The sequence below is a fragment of the Canis lupus genome, chromosome X, assembly GCF_048164855.1.
Source record: "Canis lupus baileyi chromosome X, mCanLup2.hap1, whole genome shotgun sequence".
Classification (NCBI taxonomy): Eukaryota; Metazoa; Chordata; class Mammalia; order Carnivora; family Canidae; genus Canis; species Canis lupus.
Window position 1 is genome coordinate 487,438 of NC_132876.1, and position 22,014 is coordinate 509,451.

At 38.4% G+C, this 22,014-nt stretch overlaps 1 protein-coding gene across 4 annotated transcripts in view; it reads left to right on the forward strand.

The window, feature by feature from the left end:
• The window catches only part of TMLHE (trimethyllysine hydroxylase, epsilon), a 117,839-nt gene that overhangs the window by 55,523 nt on the left and 40,302 nt on the right, over positions 1 to 22,014 (forward strand). For all 4 annotated transcript variants that reach the window (XM_072818155.1, XM_072818157.1, XM_072818158.1 and 1 more), the window contains 3 exons: positions 1,638 to 1,917; positions 11,523 to 11,642; positions 15,049 to 15,285. In XM_072818155.1, the coding sequence (XP_072674256.1) occupies positions 1,638 to 1,917; positions 11,523 to 11,642; positions 15,049 to 15,285 (637 nt within the window). The remainder of the gene's footprint in view (positions 1 to 1,637; positions 1,918 to 11,522; positions 11,643 to 15,048; positions 15,286 to 22,014) is intronic.

Below are 22,014 nucleotides of genomic sequence, written 5' to 3' on the forward strand. Positions count from 1 at the left end.
ACTGTCTTTCTTCCAGTGGATAGTCTTTCCTCCTTTATCGAATATTAGTTGACTATAAAGTTCAGGGTCCACTTCTGGATTCTCTATTCTGTTCCATTGATCCATGTGTCTGTTTTTGTGCCAGGACCACACTGTCTTGTTGACCACAGCTTTGTAGTACAACCTGAAATCTGGCATTGTGATGCCCCCAGCTATGGTTTTCTTTTTTAAAATTCCGCTGGCTATTCGGGGTCTTTTCTGATTCCACACAAATCTTAAAATAATTTGTTCTAACTCTCTGAAGAAAGTCCATGGTATTTTGATAGGGATTGCATTAAACGTGTAAATTGCCCTGGGTAACATTGACATTTTCACAATATTAATTCTTTTTAATAAGGCTGGCTCCCCGCGGAGCCGCCGCCGGAGCCCCTCTGAGCTGCTCCGCAGCCCTTAGGGAGCTCGGCGCACTCTCCCGGGGCGCAGGTGTCTCTTAGTGTCCCCGGGAGCCCGAGGGCATCCCCGCCCTCCTGGGTCCTGCTCCACCTCCCCACGAGTCCCTTTCCGCCCGGGAAGGTCGGTGCAGCTCCTGCTTCTCCGGGACGGGGCTCTCCTGTCCTGGGGACACTCGCCCCGGCCTTAGCCCGGCTCCTCGGGGACCCCTCCCCCTTGGAGGCCTTTTGTTTCTTTATTTCTTTTTCCCCGTCTTCCTACCTGATAGAAGCGCAAACTCTTCTCACTGTAGCATTCCAGCTGTTCTCTCTTTAAATCTCAGACCGAATTCATAGATTTTCAGGATGATTGGAAGGTTATCTAGGTAATTTGGTGGGGACAGGTGACTTGGGGACCCTGCTCTTTCGCCATCTTGCCCCGCCCTCTATAAGTGATTTTTAAATTTTTCCTCATACTGGAGTGCCTGGGTGGCTCAGTTGGTTACATGTCCGACTCTTGATTTTGGCTCAGTGGTGAGATCAAACCCCACATCAGGTTGGTGGAGAGTCTGCTTGAGATTCTCTCTTTCCCAATCCCTCAGCTCCTCCCACCACTTGTACACACACTCTCTCTGTCTCTCTCTAAAATAAATAAATAAATCTTTTTTAAAAACTTCCTCACACTTTTTCAAGCTTTCCAAATTCTTTGATGCTTTTATTGTCAAGAAGTAGGAAGCCAAAACAGATACAGAGAAACAGAGACAGAGAAGTAAAAAGAAATGAAAGAAGAAGATAAGATGCCAGCAAAGCCTTTCACTCTCCTTGCTATATCCTTTGCTTATCCTGAAGACTTTCTAAAGCATTTTTGAGGGGCTGGTGTTTTTTTTTTAACTTTTTGGGTTTTTTGGCACAGTAGGCAAAGTCAAGAAATCACTTTATCATGTTATATTATGGTCAAACTGCCCTAATTCATTTATTCTCTTCTAGTTGGTGAGATTTATTTGTTCATTAATTAATTTATTACTTTCATACTACTCACCCTACAAATATTTCTGTCTCAGGAACATTCTAGGCATTTATTTTAATTTCATTTCATAAACAATACAGCATCTGGTAATTGGTTGTTTTTTTTTTTTGGTAATTGGTTGTTAAAAATAATATTCTTAACCAGTAAATTATTGGCAGTAATTATAACTATTATTTTAATGCCTTTTATTTTTCCGTTTAAAGGGCCAGATGGTCATGTAACTAAATATGATTTGGATTGGCTGGTGAGAAACAGCTATGAAGGGCAGAAACAAAAGGTCATCCAACCTAGAATCTTATGGAATGCTGAAATCTATCAGCAAGCCCAAGTTCCATCTGTAGATTTCCAGAGCTTCTTAGAAACCAATGAGGGATTGAAGAACTTTCTGCAAAACTTTCTGCTGTATGGAATTGCATTTGTAGAAAATGTCCCTCCCACTCAAGAACACACAGAGAAGTTGGCAGAAAGGATCAGCTTGATCAGGTAATTTATGAGTTTATAATATCTACAGTAATTAATTTGAAGAGCATTAACACCAGGAAAATAATTTTACAGGGTATGGTCACTGTTTTTAATCCAGAATATTTTGTGTCCTGAATAAGGGGATTCCCATTTATAGTACTTTATTTGAAGCCCAGATTTCTAATCTTTAAAACACTTACATGTTAAATATGATGAAGACTTCAGAGTCATTGGTATATTTTTTGAGCCTAGTGGTACTCAAAGTGGCAGGAATCATTATAAACTAGAAATATCACTAACTTTGAGTAAACAGAACCAGGTAGTAGTCTAAATTCTACCATCCAACAATTGTGTGAACATTGACAACTCCATTACATACACACCTGTACCCTCCACCTCCACCTCCACCCACTGGCCTCAACTTTCCCATCTCATAAGAGGATTAAATAAGATGGAGTCTAAAGATCATCTAGTTTTGACCTATTATGATCTCTAAGGCTTGATTCAGAGACTAGCTGTTAATAATACTGCCTTACACTATATAGCATTTAACCAATATATTCACACCCATTATTTTCTTTTGATCCTTATAGAAATTCTGATGAGTGCATATTTTATCCCCTATTCTGCTGATGAGCCACTTGAGACATATAATAAGTAAGTGGCTTGCCCAGGATTGCTCTGCTAGTAAGAAGTAGAATTGGGATTCAGCAGAGGAGCTAAGATGGTAGTGTCATAGGAGAACCCTAGGCTTACTTCGTCCCTTAAACAGAGCCAATTAACTATCAAATCATTCTGAATACCCAAGAAATTGACCTGAGGATGATAGAACAAACTGCACAAGTAGGAGAGAAGAGAGGCCACATAGAGGAAGGCAAGGAGTGCAAAGACATGGTCTGGGGGAGAAACCCATGAGTGCTATGGAAGGGAGGGAACCCTCGTTGCAGAGAAAGGCAAGAGAGAGTGGAGCACATAGGGATGAGCAAAAGGGGAACACTTTCCCAAAGCCATTGGCTGGGAAAAAAGAGTGGCTGATTTTCATGAGGTTTTGCAACCAGCTGGGCTCAAAGACTGGTTTTAGAGATCCATGGGTTTGGCTGAGATAGAGACCTGAGGGTATTACTCCTGGTGAGAAGGCAGGCAAGTAACCCCAGGGCAAACAGTGCAATCTGAGGATTGCCTAAGGCACACAGGGAGATAATGTTCAGTCTTCTCTGGGGACAAAAGTGCCCACAGGCACCATCAGCATAGGTCCAGAGACACTTGCTGAAGCCAGCTAACTCAGACACTGGCTGTTTAGCCTGTTTTGTTCCAAATTCCATGCCCCTGTGCTGTGGCATGACTGCCCTTCTGGATCAAACCTGCATCAGTCCCAGCATAGTGAGACCATCCCCCAGAAGACCAGGTCAGGTCCCCACCACACCAGACCCCCAAAGATTAGAGTTTTAAAAGTCATCAGGCTTGGCTGATATAGAGTCCAAAGTGCACTGTGCTGCTCCAGGCAGGCAAACAACCCAGAGACAGTGTAAAAACACCGATCTGAAAAATGCTTAGAAGACATGAGGGGAAATTATTCACTCTTCTGGGAGTGCTTCCCTGAGAGCAGCAAGCACAGACTCCCTTCTCCAGGGACAGAGGAGCTGGCTGGCACCATTTCCCTCCCCTACCCCTCAGCATAAACCGACTTAAGTAAACAGCAAAATGCCCACGCTGGCTGCCTGACCTGCTTGCCCAAAGTCCCACTCCACTGCACTCTGCTGGTATTTCTTTTCTCTTGCAAACGTGTCTAAGGACCAGATCAGCAGGCCCCCTCACCAGAAGACCAGTAGAAACCCCTGCATACACCACATCTACCAACCATAGAGTTCTGCAAGGCTTCAGTATTAGTGGAAGTGGTATCAGGTCTCATTTAACAAGTAGACAAGAGCATAGCTACATAAAGCTCACTGTGCTCTGGCCAAGTTCTAAACACTGTGGACTACAGACAAGGAAAAACTCTGCAGAGGACTAAACTGAGGGAAAGAGTAGCCAAAACACAGTAGCAGAGTGCACACAGCACGTACAAGAGACATTCCCTGGAGCACCCAGCCCTGGACACTGTATGACCTCTTCTTCATAAAGCCATTACTCTCAAGAGCAGGAAACATAACAGGCTTTCCTAACACAGTGAAGAATATAAAGACATAGACAAAATGCCAAGATGGAGGAATTCATCCCCAAAAAGGAACAAGAAAAGTTCACAGCCAGAGATCCAAGTGAAACAGATATAAGTAACATGCCTAATGGAGAATATAAAACAACAATCATAAGGATACTCACTAGGTTTGAGAAAAGAATAGAAGACTTCAAGGAGGCCCTTGCTACAGAGATAAAAGAGTTAAAAAACAACCAATCACAAATGAAAAATGCAATAACAGATTAAAAACTGGATGTGATGACCATAAATATGTAAGAAGCAGAGGAATGAATAATGATATAAAAGTCAAAATAATGGGGCACCTGGATGACTCAGGTGGTTAAAAATCAGACTCTTCATTTTGGATCAGGTCATGATCTCAGGGTCATGAGATTGAGCCCTGCATCAGGCTCTTCACTGGGAATGGAGCCTACTTAAGACTTTCTCTCTCCCACTCCCTAAGCCCCTCTCCCCATTCTCTCTCTCTCTCTCTCTGCCCTCTAAAAATATTTTTAAAAGAACACAAAATAATGGAAAATAATAGAGCTGAACCAAATGGAGAAAGAATTATGGAACAGGAGAATAGACTTAGGGATCTCAGTGACTCCATCAAATGTAATAATATCTGTATCATAGGAGTCCAGAAGAAGAGAGAAAGGGGGGCAGAAGAGGAAATAGTAGCTGAAATTTTCTCTAATCTGGGGAAAGAAACAGATATTCAAATCCAGAAGGTGTATAGAACTCCCATTAAAATCAAGAAAAGCAGACAACACCAAGGCATAGTGGAGTTAAATTTGGACAATCTAGTGATAAAGAAAAGATCCTAAAAGCAGCAAGACAAAAGGAGCCTTTACTTACAAAGGAAGATCCATAACATTAGCTGCAGACCTCTCCACAGAAACTTGGCAAGCCAGGAGTACCATGATATATTCAAAGTACTGAATGGAAAAATCCGCAGCCAAGAATACTCTCCCCAGCAAGGCTATCATTCAGAATAGGAGAGATAGTTTCTCAAACAAAACTAAAGAGATTGTAGCCACTAAATCAGCCCTGCAAGAAATATCACAGAAGACTCTCTTAGTAGAAAGGAGAGACCAAATGTGACAAAGACAAGAAAGGATCAGAGAAAATCTCCAGAAACAATGACAATACAAGTAATAAAATGGCAATAAATACATATCTATCGGGCAGCCCCGGTGGCGCAGCGGTTTAGCGCCGCCTGCAACCCAGGGCATGATCCTGGAGACCCTGGATCGAGTCCCACGTCGGGCTCTCTGCGTGGAGCCTGCTTCTCCCTCTGCCTGTGTCTCTGCCTCTCTCTCTCTCTCTCTCTCTCTCTCTCTCTCTCTCTCTCTGTGTGTGTGTCTCTCATGAATAAATAAATAAAATCTTTTAAAAAAATACATATCTATCAATAATTACCCTGAATGTAAATGCACTAAGTAAACAATCAAAAGAAACAGAGTGTCTGAATGCATAAAAGACCCATCTATATGCTGCCTACAAGACTCATTTTAGACCTAAAGATACCTGCAGATTGAAAGCAAGGGGATGAAAAACAATTTATTGTGCTAACGACGTGAAAGAAAGGTGGAGTAGCAGTACTTATATCACACAAAATACATTCTAAACCAAAGATTGTAACAACAGATGAAGAAGGTGCTGTATCGTAGTACAGGGGACTATCCAACAAGAAGATCTAACAATTCTACAATCATAGTAGGGGACTTTTTAGCTCCCCACTTAGAGCAATGACCAGATCATCTGAACAGAAAACCAACAAGGAAACCATGGCTTTGAATGACACGCTGGACCAGATGGACCTCGCAGATATATCCAGAGCATTCCATCCTAAAGCAGCAGAATACACATTCATTTCGAGTACACATGGGACATTCTCCAGAACAGATCACATACTGGGTCACAAAGAACGTCTCAACAAGTACTAAAATATTGGGGTCATACCGTGCCTGTTATCTGACCACAACACTGTGAAACTGGAAGTCAAACACAAGAAAAAAAAACTTGGGAAGACCACAAATACATGCAGGTCAAACAACATGGTACTAGGCAATGAATGGGTCAACTGGGAAATTAAAGAAGAAATTTTTAAGCATACATGGAAACAAATGAAAATGAAAACACAGTAGTCTAAAACCTTTCAGATAGGGTAAAAGTGGTCCTAAGATGGAAGTATATTGCATTACAGGCCTACCTTAACAAGCAAGAAAAATCTCAAAGAAACAACCTAACCCCTAAAGGAGCTAGAAAAAGAACAACAAATGAAGTGTAACACCAGCAGAAGAAGGTAAATAAGAGATTAGAACAGGAATAAATGATACGATAACTAAAACAACAGTAGAAGAGATCAATGAAACAGGAGCTGGTTATGTGAAAAAAAAGTAATACAATTGATAAACCCCAGCCAGACTTAAAAAGAAAAGTCCCAAATAAATAAAATCACAAATGAGAGAGGAAAAATCACAACCAGCACCACAGAAATGCAAACAATTCTAAGAGAATAATATGAAAAATTATATGCCAACCCATTGGACAACCTGGAAGACATGGATAAATTACAAATAGAAACACATAACCTACCAAAACAGAAAAAAGAAGAAATAGAAAATTTGAACAGACAGATAACCAGCAAAGAATGTAAATCAGTCATCAAAATCTCCAAACAAACAAAAGGCCAGGGCCAGATGGCTTTACAGGGGAATTCTTCCAAACATTAAAAAAAAAGAGTTAATGCCTGTTGTTCTCAAACTATTGCAAAAAATAGAAATGGAGGGAAAACTTCCAAAGTCATTCTAAGAGGCCAGCATTACCCTCAATCCAAAGCCAGACAGACTCCAGTAAAAACAGAATAGAGGCCAATATCCCTGATGCACATGGATGCAGAAGTTCTCAACAAGATACCAGCAAATCAAATCCAACAGTACATTGAAAGAATCATTCACCAGGATCAAGTGGGATGTATTCCTGCGCCACAAGGGTGGATCGATATTCACAGATCAATCAGTGTGATACACTACATGCATAAAAGACAGGATAGCACCCATGGGATCCTCTCAATAGATGCAGAAAAGGGATTTGACAAAGCACAACATCTATTCCAGATAGAAACCCTCAACAAAGTAGGGATAGAGGAAACACACCCCATCATAATAAAGGCCATATACAGAAACCCGCAGCAAATCTCATCCTCAATGGGGAAAAACTGAGAGCTTTTCCTCTAATTTCAGGAATAAGGATGCCCACTCTCACCGCTGTTATTTAACATAGTGCTGGAAGTCCCAGGCTCAGCAGTCAGACAATAAAAAGAAATAAAAGGTACCCAAATCAGGAAGGAAGAAGTCATACTTTCACTATTTGTAGATGATATGATGCTATATATAGAAAACCCAAAAGATTCCACAGAAGAATTGCTAGAACTGATACATGAATTTAGTAAAATTGCAGAATACAAAATCATTGTACAGAAATCTGTTGTATTTCTATACAGTAATGATGAAGCAGCAGAAAGAGAAGTCAAGGAATCAATTCTATTTATAACTGCACCAAAAACTGTAAGATGCCTAGGAATAAACCTGACCAAACATGTAAATGATCTGTATTCTGAAAACTATAAAACACAGATGAAAGAAATTGAAGATGGCACAAAGAGATGGAGAAACATTCCATGCTTGTGGATTGGAGGAACAAATATTTTTAAAATGTCTATATTACCCAAAGCAGCCTACACATTTAATGCAATCCCTATCAATATACCACCCACTTTTTTGACAGAGCTATAAATAAACAATCCTAAAATGTGTGTGGAATCATGAAAGACTTTGAACAGCCAAAGCAATCTTGAAAAAGAAAAACAAACCTGAGGGCATCACAATGCCGGATTTCAAGTTGTACTACAAAGCTGTGATCATCAAGACAGTGTGGTTCTGACCCAAAAACAGACACATATATCCATAGAACAGAATAGAGAATCCAGAAATGGACCCTCAACTCTATGGTCAACTAATATTCAACAAAGCAGGAAAGAATCTCCACTGGATAAAAGACAGTCTCTTCAACAAATGGTGTTGAGAAAACTGGACCATTCTCTTACACCACACACAAAGATACACTCAGAATGGATGAAAGATCTAAATGTGAGACCTGAAACCATCAAAATCCTAGAGGAGGGTAGCCCAGGTGCCTCAGCGGTTTAGCGCCGCCTTCAGCCCAGGATGTGATCTTGGAGACCCGAGATCGAGTCCTATGTCGGGCTCCCTGCGTGGAGCCTGCATTTCCCTCTGCCTGTGTCTCTGCCTCTCTGTGTGTGTGTGTCTCTCATGAATAAATAAATAAAAATCTTTTTTTAAAAAGAAAATCCTAGAGGAGAACACAGGCAGCAACTTCTGTGACCTCAGCCGCAGCAACTTCTTATTAGACACCTTGGCAGAGACAAGGGAAACAAAAGCAAAAATCAGCTATTGAGACTTCAAGATAAAAAGTGTCTGCACAGGAAGGAAACAACAAAACTAAAAGGCAGCCTTCAGAATGGGAAAAGACATTTCCAAATGATATCTCTGATAGAGGCTTAGTATCCAAAATCCTCAAAGAATTGTCAAACTCAACACCCAAAAAAACAAATAATCCAGTTAAAAATGGGCAGAAAACATGAATAGACATTTTTCCAAAGATGACATCCAGATGGTCAACAGACACCTGACAAGATGCTCCACATCACTGATCATCAGGGAGATGCAGATCAAATGCACAATGAGATCCCACCTCACACCTGTCAGAATGGCTAAAATCAACAAGTCAGGAGACAACGGGTGTTGGTGAGGATGTGGAGAAAGGAGAATCTTCTTATACTGTTGGTAGGAATGTAAGCTGGTGCAGCCGCTCTGGAGAACAGTGTGGAGGCTCCTCAAGGAGTTAAAATAGAACTACCCTATGACCCAGCAATTGCACTACTAAGTACTTACAATTCAAAGAAATACATATACCCCAATGTTTATAGTAGCATTATCAGTAACAGCCAAATTATGGAAAGAGCCCCAAAAATCTATTGATGAATGAATAAAAACATGTCAGATACACACACACACACACACACACAATGGAATATTACTCAGCTATAAAAAAGAATGAAATCATGCCATTTACAATGATGTGGATGGATCTAGAGAGTATTATACTTAGTGAAATAAGTCAGTGAGAGAAAGACAAATACCATATGATTTCTCTCATATGTGGAATTTAAGAAACAAAACACATGAGAAAAGGAAAAGAGGGAGAGAGGCTGACCAAGAAATAGACTCTTAACTATAGAGAACACACTATGGTCACCAGAGGGGAGGTAGTCAGGGAGTGGGTGAGAGGACACTTGTTCTGAGAGCACTGGGTGATTTATGGAAGTGTTCAACCACTGTATTGTACACCTGACACTGATACTACAATGTTTGTTATCTAACTGGAATGTAAATAAATATTTTTTAAAATCTAATATTGTAGTGTAGGAGCACCTGGATGGCTCAGTTGGTTAAGCTTCTGCCTTCAGTTCAGGTCATGACTCCAAGGTCCTAGAATCTAGCCCAGCATTGGTGTCCCTGCTTAGCAGGGAGCCTGCTTCTCCCTCTGCCCCTCCCCTGCTCCTCCTCTTCCTCTCTCTCTCTCTCTCTCTCTCTCTCTCTCTCAAATAAATAAAATCATTTTTTTAATGGTATGTGTATATAACAGTGCTAACAGAAGATGTTCACTAGTAAAAGGTTCAGTTAAAAAGAAATGAGGGGGGCTTGCATGGCTCAGTCTGTTAAGCATCTGACTCTTGATTTCAGGTCAGGTCACAATCTCAGGGTTGTGACTGAGCCCTGTGTCAGGCTCTGCACTGGCCATGGAGCTGACGTGAGATTCTCTCTCCCTCTCTCTCTGCCCCCCGCCCTCCATAGCTCTCTATAAAATAAATAAATGTCTCTTTTTTAAGTTTAAAAAAAGAGAACTGAGATTCAGATGGCTCAGATTTCCTGATCCTGAATTCAGTGCTGTTTCCACTTGCCAGTCTGCATTTCTAGGTAATATATAGATTGATCTTCTATAGTAATACAGGTGATGTAAACATATTTTTACTTAATATGGGCCAGATATCACTAATTGTGTAGCAAGTAGAATTCTGGGTCATTTCCTCTATCCTGGTATAACATAATCAACATTTTTTGAACCATTCAGTTTCAAACACACTTTGAGAACTTTCAGAAAAGGAAGCTGTGCTGGTAAACAATCAATCAATTGAGAGGGCTTTAGAGATCATAGTTCCTGAGGATGACTATTTCCTGTTTGGACTCTGAGGGTTCAAAAAATAAGATGAACTCTGAAAGCTAAAGAATTAAAATGACCTTTGGTCAGCTATAAGCCATCAGGAAAAAACTATAAAATCAAAATTTATGATGTATGCCTTAAGGAGAGATAAGACAACAGTGATACAGCATTTCATTAAATACTTGCTAACATGAACTATCCTTTTCTCTTTTTCTTATTCCTCCATGTCCAATAGATGGGTGAGGATCTACATTACTCACTTCTAAAAGCATCTGCATAAAGACATCTTTTTCTATGCAAGGAAGGTGAGCACAGGAAAAAACCGTGAATGTGAAAGCTATTAAAAGTAGGCACATAAACAGAGGGGGTAATCCCCTAAGCTTTCAGACTACATTATACAGTTGACCCTTGAACAATGTGTGGGTAAGGGGAACTGACCTTCCCCAACCCCACACAGTAGAAAATTCATGTATGACTTTTAACTCTCCAGAACTTAATTAGTAATAGTTTACTGCTGACTAGAAGTTTTACCAATAACATAATCAATGAGCACATATTCTATGTGTTGTATGTATTATATACTGTATTCTTACAATAAACTAGAGAATAGAAACTATTATTAGGAAAATCATAAGAAAGAGAAAATATATTTATAATAACATCTGTATAGAAAAAAATCCATGTATGGGTGGATCCATGCAGTTGAAACCTGTGTTGTTCTTTTTTTTTTAATTTTTATTTATTTATGATAGTCACAGAGAGAGAGAGAGGCAGAGACACAGGCAGAGGGAGAAGCAGGCTCCATGCACCGGGAGCCCGACGTGGGATTCGATCCCGGGTCTCCAGGATCGCGCCCTGGGCCAAAGGCAGGCGCCAAACCGCTGCGCCACCCAGGGATCCCGAAACCTCTGTTGTTCAAGGGTCAACTCTACTTTCACAGTTTGCCCCCCAACTTCCTAGAATATTAATCAGTAACAGATTGTTAAGACTGGTGCTGTGTTCAACTGTCATCTACACCTTAAACATGGAAATCTGAAGCCAAAAAATCTTTTGTTACTTCTGAATAAAGAAGTTACTAGAGTTATGAAAGACAGGAATAAAAATTTTAAATACTTAAGTCGTCCTTCATTTGCTTTGACAGAGAAACCATCTATGGGAGGATGTGGTATTTCACTTCAGACTTCTCCAGAGGTGACACCGCATACACCAAGCTGGCTTTGGATCGGCACACTGACACTACCTATTTTCAAGAGCCCTGTGGGTAAGTGGATTAGAATTTTCCACATACAGGGTCTTTACATGTGATGGTCTTGAATAATTCCTTAATCACTTTCCATTCTGTTTGAACCAAGATCATATCTGCTGATGATGACGTGTGTGACTGTTTCTTTTTCTTCTCTTAGAAACATGATAATTTTGAAATACTCTAGCTCAGTCTTCTTTGGACTTAGAAGAAGAATTTTTTTAAGTGATTGAAAATACACATTACTACATAAATGGATCTAAATTTTGTTTAATTTATATTTTTGTCTAAGTAATTACCAACAACTTACCAAAAAAGGTCTAATAGTTAATTCTGGAATTGTACAGTTTTCTTATATTTAGTTATATTGAAACAGGATCAATCTTCTAAACACAGCTGCTTTGGGCTGGTATTAACAGGAATTTGAATCCAATTTGTAAGAAGTTGGAGAGAAGGAATTAATTTTAAAACCCTTTTTTCACATGGACTCAGAAGCTGCTGAGCCAAAAATATACCATACTTTTTCCCCTAGCTTTATTAAGATATAATTGACATGTAACATATAAATTTAAGGTATACAATGGTTATATATTATAATATTATCACCACTTTAGTTAACAGAGAGTGGATCTTAAATTTTCTCACCACAAAAATGAGATGATAATCATGTGACATGATAAATGCCATTTTTAATTTACCTACCATTTCCCAGTTATTAGCGGTACCTCTGTAGTTTTTGTTATTGATCTTGCTTCTGCATATAGATGATGAGCCTGAGGCACAAAGATATTAGTAAAGTGAGTGTACATATGTATTTATAAAGATAATATGAGAGGGTGATAATATGCAATTGATTGTGGTTACATTGATTTTCTTTAACGATTTGGAACTTAAGAATATTTGGTTCAGGGGAGAAAGAATAAAGCAGCTTTTAGAGATCCTTTTCAGTGTTATCAATAAATGAAGATCCCAATAGCCCTGTATCCTCATTCTAGGGGGTCCAGAAGGAAGAAAGAGGAAATGGGATGAGAAGCAGCTGGACAGAGGTTGAGATTCAAATATTGAGTAACTCTTTTCTCTTTAACCAGTACGAAAGATAAGCATTTAGTTGTTGGTGACTTTAATTTAGACCTTTCTAGTCAATGACAAGGGCCAAGTAAGTACAGTAGCAGTATAGTAAGAATGGTTAAGAGTTCAGGCCATGTCATTAACAGATCTGGATCTGCATCCCAGCTGTGATATATATTAGGTTTGTTATCTTGGACAAGTAACTTACTGACTTCTCTGTGACTCAGTTTCTTCATCTGTAAAATGGAACTAGTGATAAAACCTATTCATTAGTATTGCTTAGGGATTACATTACATGATGTATTTAAAGCACTTGGCATACCGCCTGACACAAATTAAATGCTCAAGAAATGCTAGCTATTATTATTATTATCACTTTAGCCATTATCATCACCATCAGCAGCATTGTTATATGCCTTGTCATTTTGAAAGCTACCTTTGCTCTGGATCTCTTCTCCAGCCTCCGCAGACATTTATCTCTCCTACATCTTCACCCTTTCTGTACCTATTGATTCCTATCAGCTTCTCATATCTTCTTTAGTCTCTATCTCTCTCTAGTTAGAGCCCTGCCTTATTCCTCCCCTTCACAGCTAAAGTTATTCAAAGAATCATTGACATTCAGTATCTTTTCATTGTCACCTCCCATTCACTCCTCAAATCCATAGTCAGCTAGTTTATCCAACACCCTCCCAATTAAAATGACTCTCTTTAAGGTCACCTGGGTGGCTCAGTGGGTTGAGCATCTGACTTAAACTCATTATGGTCTCAGGGTTGTGAGATTGAGCCCTGCATTGGGTTCCATGCTCAGCACGGAGTCTGCTTGAGGATTCTCTCTCCTCCCCCCTTCCCCCCCCCACATGCTTGCTCATAAATAAACTAATTAATTAAATAACAAAAATAAAATTACTCTCTCCAACGTCACCAGCAACTAACTTATTGTCATACTTAGTGTATACCTTTCAGTCTTCATCTTACTTGCCCCCTGGGGCATGGTGTTAACCACTAACTGTTCTTACGTATCCTTTCTTTTTTAGTTTTCTTCCTACATCTCTGACCACTTTTCCTCAGCATCCTTTGCTGGCTTATTTTCCTCTGTCCATGTCCTAGATATTGTTGTTCCTTCAGGTTTTCTCATTGTCCTTCTTTTCTTACTTGAAATGTTCTCTCCAAATGACTTTTTCTGTGCTCTTGGCTTTGGCTATCACCCACAAACTACTAAATTGGCCTATCTTCTAGGTTAAATACCTTCAACTAGGTACTGAACAATCTTGACCTAGAAGTTTCACAGAAAGCTTGAGTCCAGAACTGACGTTTCTCATTTTAATTGTATTTATATTAGGTTTTCCTTGATTTTATTCCTTCTACCTGCATTCATAGTTTTTTACTTATTTTACTTCATTATTTACTTTTATTTATTTTCTAAATTACTATTAATTTTCTTTCCCCCTTGTTAATTTGAAACTTTTAGGGCAATTTTCCAGCCCATTAGGTCCCCTTTCCTTTCCCTATTAATATTTTCACCCATATATGACTCAACTATTTCAACATGGCCCCTAAACTGAACTTCTACCTCAACCTCTTATGAGGTTATGATCAATTATACTTCTGCATGCATTCTCCATCTTAGCAAATGACAAGTTAACCAAGGGAATAACCTGAAGTCATTCTAGATTTTTGCTTCTTGTTTCTCCACCCCATTTAATCAGTTATTAAATCTTGTCAGTTCTGTTCCTACAATATGTCTTCTCTAAGCTCAAGCCCTTGGTATTTTTGTCTATTTCAGTTACCACATTGTTTTCTACATTTTCTGTCATCTTGCTTCCATCCAGTCCGTCTCCCATACTATCATCAGAATCAAGTCTTAAAAATGTTAATGTGACCATAGAGTTTCCCAGTTTAAAATCCTTTCATAATTCTCTGTGCTTTACTGACAGGAACTTCTTGCCCTCTTCCTTAAATATACTTTGTAAATAATGTTCTTTCTTTATGGACCCTCTATCTTGTATACAACTTGATTATAGTCCCTGTCATATTTTACTGTTATTTATTTGCCTCATGATTTCCTACTAGACTGTGTAATTTTTTTAAAACAGAAACTATATCTTATTCATGACTGTATCCCCAGGATCTGGCGCATATAGGTTTTAATTAATATTGAATATGTTTAGAAGAAACCTGTAGTGGCATTGATATATCAAAGCACAAAAAAGTACAACTGGCTATTAGGGAAAATGATTAATCTAGAAATGAAAATGGTATAAGTAGATTTATTAATTTTTCATATATAATCTTTAAATATTTTTATATGCTCTCTTTTCTCCCCTGAACAGAAGAATTTAATTTTTTCTCTCTTTAGCATTCAAGTGTTTCACTGTCTTAAGCATGAAGGAACAGGTGGGAGGACACTGCTGGTAGATGGATTCTATGCAGCGGAACAGGTACTTCAAAAGGCACCTGAGGAATTTGAACTCCTCACCAAAGTACCATTGAAGCATGAATATATTGAAAATGTTGGAGAATGTCACAACCACATGATTGGGGTTGGGCCAGTCTTAAATATCTACCCATGGAATAAAGAACTCTATTTGATCAGGTGAGTACCAAAGAACCAGTGTAATGTTTTTACTAATTATTAACCTTCAAATTATTAGCCTAATGAAAAGCCCTAAAATTCTTATATTGACCATTTTAATCTTGCTGTTTTATAGCTTTTTACTAGTACAATTTCTGTTCTTATTGTACTTCCCATGGAAAAATAGGCCAACAGGTAAAGAATACTAGATTTGAGGGGAGCAGATATTTGAGATAGTATTTTAAAATGAAGACACTATTAAAATTAAAAAGTTGGGATCCCTAGGTGGCACAGTGGTTTAGCGCCTGCCTTTGGCCCAGGGCGCGATCCTGGAGACCCGGGATCGAATCCCACCTCGGGCTCCCGGTGCATGGAGCCTGCTTCTCCCTCTGCTTATGTCTCTGCCTCTCTCTCTGTGTGTGTGTGTGTGACTATCATAAATAAATAAATAAAAATTTAAAAAAATAAATAAAATTAAAAAGTTACTAAATTGTGCTCACTGACCAAACAGCTAGAGTACCCAAAGGCATGACAACCACAACATTTATCGGTAGCCCAGATTTATGCAAATCTCCTGATGTATATATCCAATAGTCTACTAGATATTGCCACTTAGATATCTTATACGATTGCAAAGCACATCATATTCAAAATTGAACTCATCATCTCCACTCATTTCTAAGCTTGCTTCTCCACACCGTGTTGTAAAGATAAAAATAAATTGTTGCCCCTGCCTGTGTCCGTGGATGGTAATATGAACTACACAAATGCTAATCCATTTCCATTGGATAACCTATTCTGAAAAACACCACCTTAGTCATTTCTTGTATCGCCATTCCCTAGAACAATGAGTACATACGCAATATTTTTTCCAACATTTGATAGTAAGCATTTTTTTAAAGATTTTATTTATTTATCCATGAGAGACACACAGAGAGAGAGAGAGGCAGAGACACAGGCAGAGGGAGAAGCAGGCTCCATGCAGGGAGCCTGACATGGGACTCGATCCCAGGTCTCTAGGATCAGGCCCTGGGCTGAAGGCAGCGCCAAACTGCTGAGCCACCCGGGCTGCCCTGTAAACATTTTTAAACATATTGAAAAGTTGAAAGCATTTACAGTAAAACCCATAGACCTACCACCTAGGTTCTACCAGGAAGTATTCCTATGCTTGTTTTATTATCTGTCTGTTTATCTATATATCTGTCAATCTTATTTTTGATGCATTTCAAAGTACATTGTAAAAAAATGTACAGTGTAGATATGACTACATGTCCCCCTAAATACTTCCATATTAACATCTTTAGAGTTCAATATTTGTTTACAAATTTTTAATTTTGAAATAAAATTTACATACAATTATATTTTGAATATCAAATATACACTTGCTGAGTTTTGATAAATGCATATACCTATATAACCCAAACCCCTATAAGATACATAATATTACCATCACTGTAGGAAGTCCCCTTATACTCCTTCCCAGTCCAACCTTGCACACTCTCCCTAGAGGAGATCACTGTTTTGATTTTTGCCACCATAGATTAGTTTTGCCTGTTCTCGAAATTCATACCATAGAATAAATCCGATTTTTTATGAGTAAACACCTGTAATGTTTCTGATTCAGGGTTATAATGATTAAAACTGCCATGAGCATTCATAGAAAAAAGGATTTTTGTAGATACATGTTTTCATTTTACTCACGTAAATAGCTAGGAGTGGAACTGCTAGGTCATAAAGTAGGTGAGTGTTCAATTTCATAAACAATTGCCAGAACTTTTACTAAAGTAGATGTTTTATTTTACATTGTCATTAACAATGTATGAGAGTTATAGCTGCTCCATATCCTTGCTAATATTTGGTGTTGTCAATCTTAATAGTGTTAGCCATTAGTGTGGTTATCTCTTTGGGGTTTGATTTGCAATTTTTTTGAGGACTGATGATGTTGAGCATCTTTCCATGTGCTTATTGGCCATTCATATATCTTATTTTCTGAAGTATCTGGTTATATCTTTTGCCATTTTTTCATTGGGTTATCATTATTGAGTTCTAGGAGTTCTTTACATACCCTAGTCACTATTTCTTACCTGGTATATGTTTTAGGAATATTATTTTCTAATCTGTAGCTTACCTATTTATTTTTAACAGTGTTTTTATAAGCAGAAAATTTTAATACAATTGGGTAGTTTTTTAAATGATTATTGTTTCTGTGATCCATATAAGAAATCTTTCCATGTCAAAGCAAATGGTGGGTATCAGTCAAACATATGGTTTCACTCATACGGGAAATATAAGAAATAGTGAAAGGGATTATAAGGGAAAGGAGGGGAACTGAATGGGAAAAATTAGACAGGGAGACAAACCATGAGAGACTCCTAACTCTGGGAAACAAATAAGGGGTAGTGGAAGGGGAGGCGGGTGGGGGGATGGGGTGACTGAGTGATGGGCACTGAGGGGGGCACTTGATGGGATGAGCACTGGGTGTTATGCTATATGTTGGCAAATTGAACTCCAAGGGACACCTGGGTGGCTCAGCACCTGCCTTCAGCCCATAGCGTGATCCTGGAGTTTCGGGATCGAGTCCCACATCGGGCCCCTGGCGTGGAGCCTGCTTCTACCTCTGCTTGTGTCTCTGCCTCTGTGTGTGTGTGTGTGTGTGTCTCATGAATAAATAAATAAATTCTTTTAAAAAATCAAACTCCAGGGATCCCTGGGTGGCGCAGCGGTTTAGCGCCTGCCTTTGGCCCAGGGCGCGATCCTGGAGACCCAGGATCGAATCCCACATCGGGCTCTCGGTGCATGGAGCCTGCTTCTCCCTCTGCCTATGTCTCTGCCTCTCTCTCTCTGTGACTATCATAAATAAATAAATAATTTTAAAAATGTTTAAAAATAAATACATAAATAAATAAATAAATAAAAATAAATAAAAAATCAAACTCCAATAAAAAAACACGAAAAATAAATAAAACATAAAAATGGTAAATAAAAAAAAAAAGAAATCTTTGACTGCTCCCATGACATGATGAGATTCTGTTTTCTAAAGGTGTTATAGTTTTATTTTTTACATCTAAATCTGTGATCTATCTCAATTTTTTTCTGTGTTATGAGGTATAGGTAGAAGTTCATATTTTTTATATATGGATATCCAGATAGCCTCATTTGTTGAAAAGAACTTCCTTTCCCCCCATTGGATTGCCTTTGCAACTTTGTCAAAAATCAAATGACCAGGGCGCCTGGGTGGTTCAGTCAGTTGAGCCTCTGGCTCTTCATTTCAGCTCAGGTCATGATCTCAGGGTCACAGGATCAATTCCCACATCAGGCTCCACACTCAGCAGGGAACCTGCCTGTGGATTCTTTCTCCCTCTCCCTCTGCTCCTCCCCCTGCTTGTGCTCACTCTCTCTCTTTCCCTCTCACTCTCTCTGTCTCTCTCTCTCTCTCAAATAAACAAATAAATCTTTAAAAAATCAAATGATCATATAAATGTAGGTTTGTCTCTGGGATCTCTATTTAATTCCATTATCTATTTGTGGTTCCTTATTACAGTTCCACAATGTCTTGGCTACTGCAGGTTTACAGTAATAAAGTCAGATAATATGTTTGTCAACTTTGTTCTTTTTCAAGATCATTGTGGATATTCTAGATTAGAGGTCTACAAATTTTTTTGTAAAGGACTAGATAGTAAATGGGGTCAAATGTTCTTTATCACAACTACTCAATACTGTTATGGAAGCAAAATAGCAGCTATAAACAATATATAAACGAATGAGTGTGCCTGTTTCAATAAATATTACTTATAAAAATGGGCAGTGGGCTGGATTTGTCCCACAGATCGGATTTTGCCAGCCCTCGTTCTAGATTCTTTATATTTCCATATATATCTTAAAATCAGCTTGTCAATAACTAACAAACTAACACTTTTGAGTCTTGGAATCCATGAACCTGATCTTTATATTTATTTAGGTCTTCTTTAATTTCTCTTAGCAGTGTTTGATAGTATTGAAGATACAGATCTTACATATCTTTTGTTAATTTTATTCCTATTTTTATATTCTGATGGCATTATAAAATTTGAATACTATTTTCAAGTTATTTGCTGCCGTTATATTAAAAAATTGATTTCTTTTTAAATTAGCGTTGTATCCTAGCCTTGCTAAAGTATTCATTAGCTCAAAGTATTTGTTTTCTGGGTTTCTTAGAAAATCATGTTGTAGGGATAGTTATATTTTTTTTCTTTCCAATCGATATGTTTATGTTATTCATTTGTTTTTCTTGCCATGCTACACTGGCTAACACATCCAGTACTATGTTAAATAAGAGTGGTAACACCAGACATCCTTAGGGTAAAAGTGTTCAGTATTTTGCCAGGAATATTAACTATATAAGAGTGTTGATGGAGCGCCTGGGTGGCTCAGTCACTTAAGCAGTCAGCTCTTGATTTCAGCTCAGGTCATGATCTCAGAGTCATGAGATCAAGCCTTGCATCAGGCTTCATACTCAGCAGGAAGTCTGCTTGAGATTCTCTCCCTCTTCCTTTCCCTCCTTCCCTCCCCCTGCTTGTGTGCACTCTCTTTAAATAAATTAATTAATCTTTTAAAGAAAAAGTGTTGGTGATGTCTTTTATCTGCTGGCTGATTTTCCCTTCCACAGTTCCTGAGATTTTTTTAGAATCATAAATGAGTATTGAATTTTGATAAATGCTTTATCTTCATGTCAATTATCAATAGAAATAATTGTGTCATTTATTCTTCTTTATTCTGTTATTATGTTAAATTATATTAATTTCAAATGTTAAGCCAATCCTTGTACTCTGGGAATGGACTGTACTTGGTCATGATTTATTACTCTATACACAAGTGGCTGTGTTTGTCTATGTGTCTGTATGTGTGTATGTTAATACTGTGGGTCCAATCAAGAGATGAATACCACCCAGTAGGGTTTTTTGTTCATTTTAAAATTTTAATTGAAGAATAGTTAACATACAGTGTTATATTAGCTTTAGGTGTACAGTATAGAGATTCAACAATTCTGTACATTACACAGTGCTCATCATGACCAGTTCCCTCCTTAATCCCCATCATCTGTCTCACCTATCCCCACCCACCTCCCCTCTAGTGCCCAATAGTGTGTTCTCTATAGTTAGCCATCTGTTTCTTGGTTTGTCTCTCTCTCTTCATTTTCTTTCCTTCGCTTGCTTTGTTTCTTAAATTCCACACATGAGTAAAATCATATGGTATTTGTCTTTCTCTGACTGACTTAACTTTACTTAAGCATTATACTAAGCATTATACTCTTTGGCTCCATGCATGCTGTTGCAAATGGCAAGATTCATTCTTTTATATGGCTGAATAATATTCCATTATATATGTATATAAATACCACATCTTCTTTATCTATTCATCTATTGATGAACACTTGGGCTGCTTCCATAATTTGGCTAGGCATGCATATATTCCTTCCTTCTGTAATTTCCTTGTATATATTGAATACTAACCCTTTATGAGATATGTCATTTGCAAATATATTTTTCAATTCCAGAGATTGCTGCTTAGTATTGTTAATGATTGTTTCCTTCACTTTGCAAAAGTTTTTATTTTGATGCAGTGGCAATAGTTTATTTTTGCTTTTGTTTCCCTTGCCTCAGGACATATATCTTGAAAAATGTTGCTAAAGGACTTATAAAATTCAACACCCAAAAACAGATAATCCAGTTAAAAAATAGGCAGAAGATATGAATAGACATTTTTCCAAAGAAGGCATACACATGGCTGACAGACACATGAAAAGATGTTCAACATCACTTGACATGAGGAAAATACAAATCAAAACCACGATGAGGGACACCTGAGTGGCTCAGCGGTTCAGCGTCTGCCTTTGGCTCAGGGAGTGATCCCAGATTCCCGGGATCGAGTCCCACATCAGGTTCCTTGCATGGAGCCTGCTTCTCCCTCTACCTGTGTCTCTGCCTCTCTCTGTGTGTCTCTCATGAATATAAAATATATATATATAAAAAACCACGATGAGCTATCACCTCACACCTGTCAAAATGGCTGGTGTAAGAGAATGGTCTAGTTTCATTCTTCTGCATGTGGCAGTCCAGTTTTCCCAACACCATTTATTGAAGAGACTGTCTTTTTTCCAGTGGATATTCTTTCCTACTTTGCCCAAGTTAAGTTGACCATAGAATTGAGGGTCCATTTCTGGGTTCTCTACTCTGTCCCATGGATCTATGTGTGTCTGTTTTTGTGCCAGTACCACACTGTCTTGATGATCACAGCTTTGTAATACAGCTTGAAGTCAGGCATTGTGATGCCACCAGCTTTGGTTATCTTATTCAAGATTGCTTTGGATATTTGGGGTCTTTTCTGGTTCCAAACAAATCTTAGGATTATTTGTTCCAGCTCTGTGAAAAAAAGTTGATGGTATTTTGATGGGGATTGCATTGAATGTACAGGTTGTTCTAGGTATCCTAGACACTTTAACAATATTTGTTCTTTTAATACATGAGCATGGAATGTTTTTCCATTTCTCTGTGTCTTCCTCAATTTCTTTCATGAGTGTCCTAGAGCTTTCTGAGTACCGATCCTTTGCCTTTTTGGTAGGTTTATTCCTAGGTATCTTCTGAGGTTTTGGTGCAATTGTAAATGGGATAGTTTCCTTAATTTTTCTTTCTTCAGTCTCACTGTTATTTTTTAAAGATTTTATTTATTTATTAATGAGAGACACAAAGAGAGAGGCAGAGACATAGGCAGAGA